The 13,788-nt window shown below is 46.6% G+C and overlaps 1 protein-coding gene across 1 annotated transcript; it reads right to left on the bottom strand.

Moving 5' to 3' along the window:
• Nucleotides 1-163: 163 nt before the first annotated feature.
• LOC128747640 (deubiquitinase DESI2) lies at nt 164-11,727 on the bottom strand. Its single transcript, XM_053845654.1, has 5 exons — nt 10,175-11,727; nt 6,652-6,724; nt 5,478-5,571; nt 5,266-5,407; nt 164-4,186 (listed from the first exon to the last, which is right to left on the bottom strand). Exons 1-5 carry the CDS (start codon nt 10,211-10,213, stop codon nt 3,947-3,949), a joined length of 588 nt encoding a protein of 195 aa, XP_053701629.1. The 5' UTR covers nt 10,214-11,727; the 3' UTR covers nt 164-3,946.
• Nucleotides 11,728-13,788: the final 2,061 nt, after the last annotated feature.

Raw genomic sequence — 13,788 nt, 5'->3', positions numbered from 1 at the left:
GAAAGCAGCTGTTGCATTTTAACTGGGACATTCCCTCACAGTATTATGTGTTTTTCGTACATTTCGTTTCTGTATTGAACAAAACATTGTTTAAAAAGTATAATATAAATGATATATTAATAAAAGTATGATAAAAACGGAGGGAACGCAGTGGTTATTCCATCGCTTTATTCTAGAATTACCATATTTTAGGATAGGAAAAGGAAATCGTAATACAACAGAGACAAATTAAAACCTCACTCTGGTCTGCTCACAGTAAATATAAAAATAATAAACAAACAACCAGTCAGTTAGCTAGAAAACACAAAGCAGATACTTTCAACACCTCCGTGGTCAGTGAGGGGAAATCATGTGACATCCTTTTTATACACTACAGCAAGAGGGGCTAACAGGGACAGATCAAGTGGTTTCCAGATCCTTTACTAAGAGGAACAATGTTAGATTTGAACTCCTGTTACGACTGATATCGACTGTCCCTCTTGGTAGGACGTGGTCTTTCCTCGATATAGTCATCATGAGTATTTCCATAGGAATGTATTTATACCAATCTATATTTTAACCCATACATGTATGACACATTATGGCTTATTGTGTGGCGCTGAAAACAAGCAGATTTTGAATATTCGTTTGAGTTCATTTTTACATTTTGAATGTGAGCACACATCACTTCTGAGGAATCTTCAGGAAATGCTGATAATGGCACACGGAACAGATGAGTCATGTTCGGTGCGCCCCATCCAGGAAGTCCACTTGAACGGGAGATGGTGCCTTCATGGTCTCGCTTGTAAGGAGCTGCTTGGCGGGGGTGTGCACCCACTCGTGCCTAAACAACCTTCAACCCTTTGTAAACAAAAACGGGCTCCTCTTGCCTTCATCACCCAGACAGAAAATGCATGTTTTCTTTTGTTGAAACTGCTTTCTGTGGTGGATCAGGTTATTATCAGTATGTCATCACCTGTCGACTATTGTCGTGTTACATTATATCGATTGTCTTCTCACGTGGACTTGGTGGGGCCAGTAACTAAAGAGTAGGAAGAAAAAACGGATGAGGCCAGTAACATGCCATCATTGTTGACTCCCATCTGCAAACCTGCTGCCTCTCATCCCTCTGATCAACCGCCTGCAATAGTAGACAGACAACATGAAGCGGTCAACAGAGCATCAAATCAGCAGCAAGCAGAAGTAACGTCCAGTGACGTCCCTCCATCCCAAAATCATTGAAAAGTCAGGCTGAAGCCTGAGAGGAGCAAAGAGAACAAAAATGGTTCAGTTTTATCTTAACAAAAAATGGAATAGAAATGTGAATAAGGGACCAGAAGTTGTCAGTTGGTCATCATGCATCAGTTGAAGTTACAGCTCCGGACAGAAAACTGCAACCCATGTAACGTCCAGGCAACACCTCACGCACTTCTCAAGAAATTCAGGTCAGTCCTCCTCAAACTTTGGTGCATCTTTCCACTCACATTTTTTTGATTAATTTGTCCACTTTGATGAATATTCTGTCCTGAATTTGACTTGAGCACGAGCCAAACTCAAGGCCTGCTGACTCATTCTATAAGACCTTCAAATAACCGTGAACTTCACTTGACACTTCAGCTCTGGACGACCTCAGAAGCAAGTTATGGTCATGATCCACAGCGGCCGCAGTGCTAACCTTTGATGTCGATAGTGAATCTGCAAACATGAAAAATAAATACATAAATAATAACAAAGCAGAAGGGTGGAACTGGACAGTAGGCTGTTTTTTTGTGCTTCGAGAAGAGAAAACAGTGCGAGAGATGCTTATTAGCTTCCCATCACATTAGACTGTGATGTACATTGGAATTATCCTCGGATCAGGCCGCAGCTTCGACCGATTAAAAGTTTGGCGCCACACATGTCTGAGTTCGACGCCTTTGCTCATGGGCATTAAGGGCAGAATGCGTCTGAAAGTGATATTTCCTCCCTTCAAAAAAAGCAAAACAAATCTTATTCTGAAGAATCTATTCCTGAAGAATGTGATCCGGTCCTGATCCAAACTCTGAGGATTTAAGAACTCTAACACTTTTAATACAAGTACAGAGGGGTTGTTTTGAAATGCATCACGGATGAGTTCAAAGCTGTTTGGCTTTCTTCTCAGTCAATGATTGAAGTAGGGCTGGGGCTTCAAGACATGAACACATGAAGACATGGGATGAATTAAATCCTCACAAAAGTAACTCAGCGATGCAGATAACACAGATTAATTCACCTCTACACTTCCTTCCACAGGGAACAGTTTTCGGTGGATGACATCGTACAGGGGTGGCCAACCAGTCAGAGGCTCGGAGCCACATTGGTTTACTGAGTTGCTGAAAAGAGCCACATTCTACGATTGTGTAAGTAAGGCTCACCTGAACAGCTCAGTCAGGTGATGTTGCGGCCGTATAGTGGTTAGAGCACATTCCTCTGTGTCACAAGGTTTCTGGCTCACATCTGGCGTACGTCTCTTGTGCATGTATTTTGAAAATTCATACATTTTAGCATGATCCTCCTCCAAATATCAAGCGTCATAATGTGTGCACAATTTATTTTACTCATATATTTGGTTTTTTATGTGGCTGTGTGTGAGCGACGCTGCAAGACTGGAGCGTCTCATCTTCACTCCACCGAATTAAACAGACTTCACAACAAACAATATTGCCGTACCTTTAGTTGAGAGAATGACATAGTGAAACGTGGAAGTAATGTAAATTGTGTTAATAGTGGATCTGATGACTCTCCAAGTCTTAGGATCGTGACTCACATGGGTATTGAACATGCTTCAAGCCGGCGGTGGGGGAGCTTGAAGCGCTGAGGTTTATTGTTTATGTTCCAAAGTTATACGCAGGTCAAAGTCTTTGAACAACAGTTTGACATTTCGCCAGAATAGCTCTTACTTTTTCGTCTTATTTCCTGTATAAACGATCATCTCAATCACAACTTGACCAAAATCAAAGCCAGTTCGGAGGCCCGTTTGGTGAAGAGCTCTTCTGGGAAACTGGGGAAAGAGCCGTGTGTGGCCCGCGAGCCTCGGGTTGGCCAGGCCTGACATAGTATATCATGAGCGTAAAAGAGATTGCATGAAGGAGGGGGAATTGAAGTTTGAAACACGTCAAGTTAGAAGCACAAACACTGCTGTTGTTGCTGAGTACACTCATCACCGGAGCACCTCCACCATGACGTGTCAGGATCTGGCAACAGACTCAAGACAAACGTGATCATTCTGCTGTCAAATATTGAAAAATCGAGTTCCACCTCTAGACTAAAGCTGACATGGAGCGATACTGTGAATGAAACATCCTCAGACAAAATTCATTTCAGAGATGGAGGTAAACAACAATGAACATTTTTTCTTGGTCAAGAGTGAGCCGTTCACATCAGTACACTTCATCGTCCGTCTTCTAGGAAGTAAAACAGAGTTAAGATTCAGAGTCCAGCCGCTAGACCAGCGACTCTGCAGGTCGCCTCCTCTCAGGACCTTCTTCTCAGGTGAAGCATCAACCGTTCTGAATCTTTCTCCTCCTGCTGTTGGTAACCGGACACACGTGATCAGATTACACTGCGAAAATGACCAGTTCTTGCTCAGAGCACCAACCGAAATGAGCGTTTTTCATGGAAGAGAAATCTGCTGACACACACACTTTCAACTGAAGGCCACATAGAGGTTTTTGTTCCGGGTGACGCTGAAACGAAGCCCACAATCAATGTTTTGGTACAAGCACTATGTGTCGTCTGTGTGTTCTACAAAAGCAGCTGAGAAGGCAAGAGTCAAGGCTGAGAAGGCCTGAGGGTCATGAAAAAAACAGACTAGAAAATTTGGGCTGGAAACTGCTCGCTGTTTTGACTAAACCACGGGGTTGTCTCAAGTCAAGGTGTGAAGGTTGAGAAGGTGATGAGGAGTCACTACATCATGAGGTCAGGTGGTTGTTAGCGTCGGCCTCAGGGCTCAGACCCTGGTGTGGCGACAGCCGTGAGAGGATCCCGGCGCGGCGGCGCCGCTGGGCGACGGCCGCTCGTCCTCGCTGGACTCGGCCTGCTCCTCTTTGTGCAGTCCCAAGCTGATGTGGCTCTGAAGGGCGGCCGGGGTCAGCCATTCTTTGGGCAGGCAGCTCTGCAGAAAGGGGATGCAGGAGCTGAAGTAGGCCAGCCTGTTGACCCACCGCGGGATTTCTCGTCCACAGAGCAACTGACAAGAGGCAAAGGAGAAGGTCATTCAGCCAGGAGCAAGGAGAGAGGTGGGTGTGGAAATGACTGGTGCGTTTCAGGGATCAGTGGAAGAAGCTCAACTGCAGTGGGAGGAATGTACGTGAGAGGAGAGGTGTCGGCTGGCGTGAAACCCGCTGCAGTGTTGTTATTCATGAGCTGACTGGAATCTGATCACAAACCCTGTCCATCCAGATTTAAGGCGAAACTAAGACAGATTTTCAATAACATCCTTTCTTCTTGATTCAACTCATGGTAATGGAATATTGAAACTAGGGGTGGGATTCGATTAAAAAATTCATCTAGTTAATTAGAGAATTTGTGATGAATTAATCTCAATTAATCACAGTCTAATGGTATAAAAACATTTGCCACATTTTTCAATTTGAGTGAATTTGTTATATTACTGAATCAAATGATGGAGGCATACATACATTTAAAGAACAAAATATTGTTTATTTTGCATCAGTTTGACAATAAATCAGTTATATATCACCTGATTTAAACTAAAGCTCCTTTCATGTCTTTTGTATCAAAACTTCGATGTGATAAGAATGTCAAGTCCATTCAGAGTGGTGGAAACCCTGGTCATTGTGTAGTGAAAAACCTCCCTGAACCAAAGCCAACAGATGCTTTAGTTTGCTTTGGTTCAGGGAGGATTCCTCCATGTTTGTTGTTGTTGTTCTCATCCTAGCTGCCACGTGTCTGCTGCATCAGTGGGATCAGTGGAGCAGGAACTGCTGCACTGACGAAGGCTCCCTGTGGTCTGGAGAGCACACGGTTCTGTTCAATTATTGCTATTTGCATCACTGTGGCAACCTGCTTCTCACACAGTTAATAACAAACAAAAATCCATTTTCCGCTTGAAAACCTGTTTGTTGAGGGACATCAGGATGTTCAATAAACCAAGGAATCTGACCGATGCAGATCCCTTCTGTGACTTCACTACAACTAGCAGCCCCTTTACCAATATAACCGCCAGCCTGATAACTCCGGATACCTCCCTGGATACGAATGATTTGTGTGTTTCTGTGAGGTGAAGGATGAGATCCCGGCACTGACCTCGGACAGAGAGGAGGAGAAGTGGTTGCAGTTCTTGTGCATCAGGTGGTAGGCATTCCCTTTGAAGTCCTTCCCCAGCTCCTCCATGATTTTGTCCATGTCGTCCTCAGTGAAGTCAGTGGTGCCCAAAACAATGGCTTCCCTGGTCAAACAGAAAGCACCACTGCTGGACTGAGCCACTCAGGCCAGGACCGCGCCAGGGATCCACTCACTTGAATTTGAAAGTCTCTCCCAGCTCCGCAGCATTTCCCGGGTTGATCTCAAAGATGCCGCTGAAAGGATAAGGATGCCCTCCATACGCAAATTCTGTCGTCGCCGCCACCGCCGCAAACAGAGAGGTTAGAAAGAGGGGCAACATGACTGCTTCTCACTTAGAGTTATCCGGCTTCGTTTCTCTCACAATGAAACCTCGACATGAGATGGAAATATTAGGGCAATTTTTCTCTAATCTCACGGTGAAAGGTGGTCAAAGCTCCTGACTTCATACATACTGCATTTGAAGGCAGTGATAAGTTTACATTTGGCTGATGGCTCATATTTAAATGTCTCGTCTTTGACATCTACAATGAAATAAATTCCTTCTGTTCCCTGTGAAAAAAAAAAAACAATGAGGAAAATGTGAAAATATTTATAGGAAAAAAATTAAAATCTTTTTAGAATAATAGTGTTTTGAATTATGCAACCTGAAATTAAACCAAAGCCTGTGTAAAAGCAATTGTGAGAGAATTACTAAAATGCAAAGCTCCAGGATTGGATGAGTGGCTGAGCATAGTGGGTGACATTTTTAGATGGACAACTGAGACTGAAAGCAGAGACACTGTGAGAAATGGACTGAATATCAGGAAAGCAAAATATTTCTGACATGAACCAAGACGTGTTTATAGCCAGCTTTTTGTTTCTCTCTCTCTATGTACAAATGTGTGTGTTTTTATGTCGGTTTTTTCCCTGTGTTTTTGTTTCTCTTTTCTTGTGTCACATGTTAAAATTTAAATGAAGATGTTTTAAAGTCATTTGTTGCCGGAAGTGAAAAAAAATAACATAAATAAACATTTGACTTTTTGAGTACTTGTACATATGATCTTGATCGATTTAAACATGCAGAAATGTTGCCTATTTTTGGTCATAAACTGTCCTTTTTCAGAATCTCAAAACATATTTTGACATCCGTCTCTCCATTTGTTCAGATCATTTTGGTTTCCACGACGCCGCGTGCTGACATCGACACATTTGAAGCGAGCAAGTCAGGATAATAGCGGTGATCGAACGCGTTCAGCTGCTCTTCTCTTGTTCGTCAAGACGCCCACGAGGAGTCACGTCTCACGCCAGAGAAATGGGGCCGAGCGCCTGTTTGGCCAGCTCTCCCTGTGTTCGGGAGCAGGAACTCACCTCGGCCATATATTTCAATGCCTGAGTGGAAAACTCCAATTCCCAGATTGGAGGTGTACTCGTTTATCCAGTACTGCAGAGAAAGAAAGACAGGGGAGACAGGATGAAACAATCAGCTTCTCTCCAGCCACTGGAATCTACACCCTCGTAGAAGCAACATCACCATGTCAACGGCAGGATAACAGCAGAGCTTGGAGCGATGAATGTACACACACTGCATACGGCTAAATTGGAAAATAATGACTGGTTCATTCATGGTGTAGAGGTTGTCTCTTGAGATGGACTGCTGACCTCTGACCCTGAGTAGCTGGGTCGGCTGTTACCCTGTTCAGGGAGCAAAGTTCGACATGTTTTCAGGACGGTTCCTTTCATGATCATCCAGTCGAGGATACCACTCACCCTGGAAATGCCTGTTCTTCATTCATGATTTTGTTACACTCATCTTATCATTGCAGTCATCATCCGTGCATTCACAATATTGTTCTTTGCCTCAGCCATTTTTTTTATTCCGCCCTGGGATTTTCGATTCCCTTCTCCTCCCAGAGCTTTTGCCGTAGAGACGCCGCTCGACAGCCAAAACCTGCGGCCCGACCGGGAATAACCCTGCTATTAGTTTTCTCGGACCCAGGTGCCAGCATTCCCAAGAAATTCCAGGATTTGTGGAAAATTTGGGCCCATTGAAAATGAATGGCAGCAGAAGCAAGAAAAGTCAGCACAAAGCCCAAAACGCACACGTCCTCTGTCGCCCTGAATAAAAGATCCGAGCCAAGTCGCATCGTTTGCCCACAAATCAGGCTCAAAGAACCAGAGGTTCGGCAAAAATCTAAAAGTTAGAGTGGAGCAGAGAGGAGAAAAAAAGTCGTTTTTGTGTTGCGATTGTGGCCAAACGGCGGGGCGCAGAAACATGAAAATCACCACTTTTGTAGTCACACTTGTCCTCTCTTGTAAAATGTGCTCAGAATTACTGTAGCACTTTCCAAATTTGCATGAGAGTCGCGAAAGTGCGGCATTTGCAGATCCGGCCCCATTGATAATGCATTGGCGAGGAGAGGCTGAGGCTGAGTTACTCATTTTCAACTTGCCATCCTGGCCATACTGTAGACTGTAGACACATGAAATTCGGCTCAGTTAGCAACGAAAGTCTCACAATTTGCTATCTGCTACAGTTTCCGTGATACGGCCGTTTGTTCGGGGAGTAGTGAACTCGCTCTGAAAGACAGTGAGTCAGCAGTTCTGCTGTGTGTGAGAGGGAGGGGGAGCGTTGCCGTGGCAACGGAGCTGCAGAGTAGGGGAAAGGTCACAGCCCGTTCAGACTGCAGCCACAGACACAGAGGCCCGAGCTCAGCCATCTTTTGAGCTAGCTTAAAACATACATAGCTGCAGGCCTCCCCTGACAGCATGTGCATCATGGTGGTGCATGATGCATTCACAAGCTGTCTATTCATAAGCAGCAACGTCTAGTTTCATTCATTTTTCCAGCGTTTCTGAAGAAGTGGCCCTCGAACAGCGTGGTTTTACCTTGCACCGTATTGGCATGACAACAGAACAGGAGCCTCAGTCGCCTGCCCTCGTTCGCTCATAATCGGAGGACAATTTTCGACCGCTAATATCGTGAACTGCTGAGAGCTTCTCCGCGCTGACCCATTTGTCCCCCATTAATAATAGAGCACCTCACTGAGGGGTGATGCAACCAGAGCAGACTCACGTCTTGCTTCGTGCCTTTCCGCGTCCTGAGATTTTGACCCTTTTCTATTTCAGCCACCCACACAGGAAGCTGCGGAACAACGTGCAGTTCTTCCTCTGGATTCACTGACAAGCACCTTCACTGTGCTCTGTGAATCATCTCTGGTCGTGGAAACAGCCAGCGCACGTGATCTTTGCAGCACGCACTGCTGCACACGTCCAGCATTGATCGAACTTCCAGCAGTGATCCGTCATCCTTCCGTTTCAGAGCCTTCGCTGGGCACTGGCTGCCCGAGTGTTTAAGAGCGTCAGCTGTGATCACTCTGCTGCTCACAGCACGACCTGTTAAGTCCAGACAGAGAAGAGTCGAAATTCAATCAGCTGTTTGAGCATCTGTCACTTCTGGCCCCGCCCAGATCCTGCTCCGCCTCAGACAACAGCAGCTGGCTTTGTGCTCACGTCCTGATCGTGTAAAGCGCGAACATGGTCGAGACCCGGTGCACCATCCTCCACGTTCACTCGCCCCAAGTTCAGAGCCTCTTGTACGATGTTCAGACAAATCCATTTACAACAGAGTGAGACATCCTCCTCACACTTGTGTGGGTTTCCCATGAGCACTCTGGTTTCCTCCCACACACCAAAAACACTAATGTAAATCACTGACTCTAAATTGTGCCACAGAGTCAGCGTTCCTCACTAAAGAAAAGATCCTCACCAAAATCAAAGAGATGAAGATGTGATGTGATGTACTGACTGCCTTTCCAGGGTGTCCCCATCTTTCACTCACTCACACCAGGAAGGAGCACAGGAAAACCAACCTTCAGACAAACTCAGGAACACAATTCAGTTTCTCAAAGTTGATTATTTGGTCCCATATCGAACTCATCGTTCCTCATTTCTGCTTCCACTCCAGCTGATGCTACTATTCACTGGCATCTGCTTCTGGCGCAACGCAGAACTGTCCGGCAGTAAATCATGCAGATTTACGATAATGTTATTCTCCTGAGGCGCTGATCAATACACTGAGTGGCGCGAGCCATGCGCACAGAGAAGCAAGTGGATACCTGATCCTGCATGTTTTTCTCCTCCTCAGCACCATGGTGAGCAGTGGCTACTCTTCAAAGGTCAGGGGTCAAAGTCAGGAAATTTGATTTGACCACGATGCATTCTGTCAAATACAACCTACTGCACGGGTGTCAAACCCAAGGCAAATGAAATGTGACCTGTACGAAAACATATAGCTAAAAAAAATCACATTCCAAAGTCATTCAGAACTGACTGTTATGGCTGTTCAATTAATGTTAATTTTATTTATGTCTGTTTGACATGTGGCTGAGTTACACTGTTGGTTCATAAGACTTCTTCATTCTATAACTTAAAAACAAACAGATAATGCTCATACGGCTGAACACTGATTCAGGAGTGTGCTTCTGGAACGAATCGAGTTCCCTTACTGAAAATTGTACAAATAAAACATGAACATAATTTTAATATTATTATACCAGTTTAAATATAACGGCCATTTGAATTACTTCAACCCTGTTTAGAATAAGTAAAGAAATAACTGATGCTAGTCGCTACTTCGACTTTTTGGCTGCTGGCGGACACTGTAGTTCTGCTGCGTTGTACAACCTTTAGAAAATACGGACAAATGCTTCACAGCTCCACCACTAGATGTCACTGAAATTACAACGCTTCACGGTTCGCTTCACGTGAACGTATTTTGGGTAAATAGATGAAAAGCAAGCCGGAGATGGAATGGTGCGTTCACGTCCTTGCGCTGGTGTCGGATTATTACAAACATAAATCCTGAGAAGGCGAGATGAAAAATAGCTCTTACCATGTCATACACGTTAAGGATGACTGGTTCATTGGCCATGGCTTCAACCTGAGGCAGAAAGGCACGTCGCTCCACACCACCGGGGAAGTTACGGAGCCTGACGGCGGTCAGCAGCGGGACGGACGCCGGTCATCCCCTCCGCAAACACACGACAAGCTGGGGACACACACCGCATGTTCCTCTTCACGGACGATGGCGCTGGAGGTGAAACGCAGAAGCACCTCGCGTCACGGGCAAAACGGCGGCGGCAGCGGGGGCGGACCGATGCGCGGGAAGGAGGCGGAATCGGAGGCATTTTCAAGCTCCAGTTGGGAAGAACGCCCGAGCCATGGTGGTCGATGCGGCCGATATCAGATCCAGCACCGCGGCAGCAGCAGCGTCCTCTGCCGTGTGGTCCTGGCCCGCGTCCAGCCTCGGCCTCAGGGAGCGCAGCTCGACAACATCACCGCGCCGCTCGTCCCCCACAGCTCGCTGATCATGGACCGCGGCGTCCGTTCGTTCGATTTAGAGCGGAAAATGACGGCGATTCACACGCACGCGGGTAGCATCCAGCCCCGTCCTGGGTTGCTCTGTGAGGTGGGGACTGATTACATCACTTCTGCCTCCCAGGCAACAGCTGATGTGAGGGATGCTGGTGGGATCCTCCATCAGACGGAGGAGTGAGGAGGAAACCTTGCTGGCTCCAGACCTGTGCTGCTGGCTCTGGTGTCAGAGGCTTTTAAACTGACACTGCACTAACGTCAATAAGATGCTCCAAACAACAACCCCAGCACCAGTCACGGCCAGTCGCGCACGATAAGGGAGCCTGAAGTCCAGCTGGATGGGAACCTCTTTTCAAAGCTCCAGACCCGGCAGATACCTGGAGGAAAGACTCCGCCGACGGTTGAATTCAACATGAATTTAATAAACGTTCAGATGTCAAACAGTGTTCATATTTCAGGAAGTACATTTTCACAATCTCCCACAAGGTGTGATGCAATATTTACAAACATGATGCTGCAGCGAGGACGCACACACACACGCACACACTCCTGTAGTGAAAGTGAAGCTGCATGTTTGCGACTAGTGCAAATAAATATTGTCATTCATTTCTGATGCTGTTGGTTGGTCCTTCACACACATGGAACACGCTCTCCCTCACAGTTTCTGGTCAGGCCCAGTGCTGGTGACGACTAACCCCGAACACACAAGCCCCTTCGCGAGCACGCCGCCGCGCTGCACTCCCGCTGTGCATCTGTTGAAAGTGAAAATCAAACCGCCGTCCTAACTCTGAGAGCAGAGCGAGTCCAGTGTGTTCCAGTCTCACACAACTCTGCCATTCACTGACGGGTGTCGACAGAAGGCCACGATTGACTCTGCACAACAGCCTCTTTCATGAAGTCAGAAGATTCAGTTTGCACAGCAGCGCAGTGTCGCTCATGTCCACCATCCTCACCTCAGACTGGTGAGGAAAGAGCCGGCGGTCACAGGACGACGGTGATAAAGTACAAGAGTTTTGGAATCGTTTCTCCCCCACACATCCTTCTGGCCACAAAGATAGTAAAAGTAACATGGTGAAACTGAGATTAAAAGTATTTGCTGCGGATGTAAATGAAGGAGAGGAGGGCAGCAGCGCCCACTACAGCCACCAGAATCCCTCGGGCCGACGCTGCAGATGTGGCTTCAGGCTGCGAGCGCGAGTGGCCATTTCCCTGATGCGGCAAATGCTGAACAAGACAAAGAGCGTCGGGTCAATGTCTGGACCAAAAGAGGTCGCTCTGGTTCACCGGCTCACCTTCTTCAACACCTTGAGTTTCACCTGTTCCCCCGTCAGCTTGAACAACTGAACCACAGCGTGATGCGTCCGGTTCTCCACCTTCAGCCCGTTGACCTAGAACGAGACGAACTTCTCAGACAGCCCGGCTGCAGCAGGTCCACTGGGGATCATGTCACCGACTCCACTGGCTCATGAGCCTGAAACGGCATACAGTGCACGGGGACAGCGCCCCCTACTGTCCAATACAGCTCTGCTGCTCTAACGTCACCGGCTCCACACCCGGCCTGCACTCGCCTCTTCATCTCCCTCATCACTCTGATGTAATAACTGAACCAATGTTCGTGGTTAAAACGTGAATGACACATACAGATGCATGATGCAGGGTTTTCTGCTGTCGATATGAGGTGAAGCCCCACTCTCAATCACCAACTGTCTTCACAAGATTGGATTTCAAAGTGATGACGTCCGCCAGAAAGCCACGCCAGCAGGTGAAACAGATCAGTCACCGGCACTGAGCGACAACACCGAAGTAAGGAACAGATGACAATTCAAGATGCCTTTGCTGCAGCCACAAAAACTCCAAATGAGGCAGATACAGCAACTTTCCAACTCAAAAACAAGCGCTCCCAGGCTGCAGCTGATGTCGCCGACATCGTCGTAACTTAAATCAATAACAAATGTATTTTGCTGCTCCAAACTACCATTGCACAGTCCTTTTCATTTATTCATATTTATGTCCTATATTTCCATCATTTTCATTACTTTTCTAATGTGTTTGTGATCCACTAGCCAGAATCAACGCTACTCAAAGTTACCAGGTGAGAATTGTTGCTAGTGATAACGTCGCAATATGTGCATCGTGGAACTAAAATAGATCACAATATCAGGTTTTCTTTATTTTAATATGGTGCAGCCCTGGTCCTTACAATTAAACTACTTCTTTCTGAGCACGATGGGGAATTTTGGGTTGTCACGGCAAGACAGCAACATTTCAGAAAAACATGGGAGACATACAGAGCAACACCTTGGTACAAAAACATTTAATCCCGAAGCACCTTCTTTTACCTGTAGATCTCAGATATGGTATTAGAATAGGCTGCATGGTTCATTGATCTTCCATGGAGGACAGCTTCCATGGCTGTCAGGACTCCAGCTTTGATCAGCTGAACTCACAAACCAAGTAGGAAAGGCAGCGGACAGAACACGCTGTGTGTTGTGGGACATCTGAGCACGTCCACTCAAACCTCACGGTTGTCTAACCTCCAGGATCCTGTCGCCCTCCTGCAGCCTCCCATCCAGCGCGGCCGTGCCGTCCTCCTTGATCTTCACCACGTAGATGCCACAGTCATCTTTCACATAAGGCTGATCAACCCCGCCGACGATGTTGAATCCGAAGCCTGCGAGGTGAAACCATGAAAACACGTTGGCACGAACCCCAGTGACGTAACCCGTCTGTTTACAAAAAGAGCAGAAGCCGCTGATTCAACAACAACTATCTCGATTGATCAAAGTGCACGAGGATCCGGTCCAAATCTACCAGCTACAGACAGGTTCGCGCTGAAACTTTGCCGAGCTCCGTGTAAAATCGCTCACGAGGCTGAGTCTGAGTCAGAGAACTTCGTTGTTGAGTTGCATCAGTCTGACAGCCCCGGACTCATCGCGTTTGAAGAGCCACAATTAATTACACACATCAACAAAAGTCGGCTAACGTCATTCACTCACAGTCATTTCCCCCTTTTTGCAGCGAAGTGAGACCAATTAATTAAATTAGCCATTAGCTGGCGCGCGTTGATGTGACGAAAGTGCCGCTAGGCAACTAGCGGCGGGGCTAACAAGTTCTCCTCGCTGCTCTACCTGC

Source organism: Synchiropus splendidus, chromosome 16, assembly GCF_027744825.2.
Source record: "Synchiropus splendidus isolate RoL2022-P1 chromosome 16, RoL_Sspl_1.0, whole genome shotgun sequence".
Classification (NCBI taxonomy): domain Eukaryota; kingdom Metazoa; phylum Chordata; class Actinopteri; order Syngnathiformes; family Callionymidae; genus Synchiropus; species Synchiropus splendidus.
This window is presented reverse-complemented; position numbering and strand designations above follow the sequence as displayed.

Coding starts and splice junctions, on each gene's coding strand:
- LOC128747640 (XM_053845654.1), bottom strand. CDS start 10,213: ATGGCCAATGAACCAGTCATCCTTAACGTGTATGACATG. Junction 6,725..10,174: donor TCCTTAACGTGTATGACATG/GTAAGAGCTATT, acceptor CTTTCTCTGCAG/TACTGGATAAACGAGTACAC. Junction 4,187..5,265: donor TCTCCTCCTCTCTGTCCGAG/GTCAGTGCCGGG, acceptor GCCTCTTGTCAG/TTGCTCTGTGGACGAGAAAT.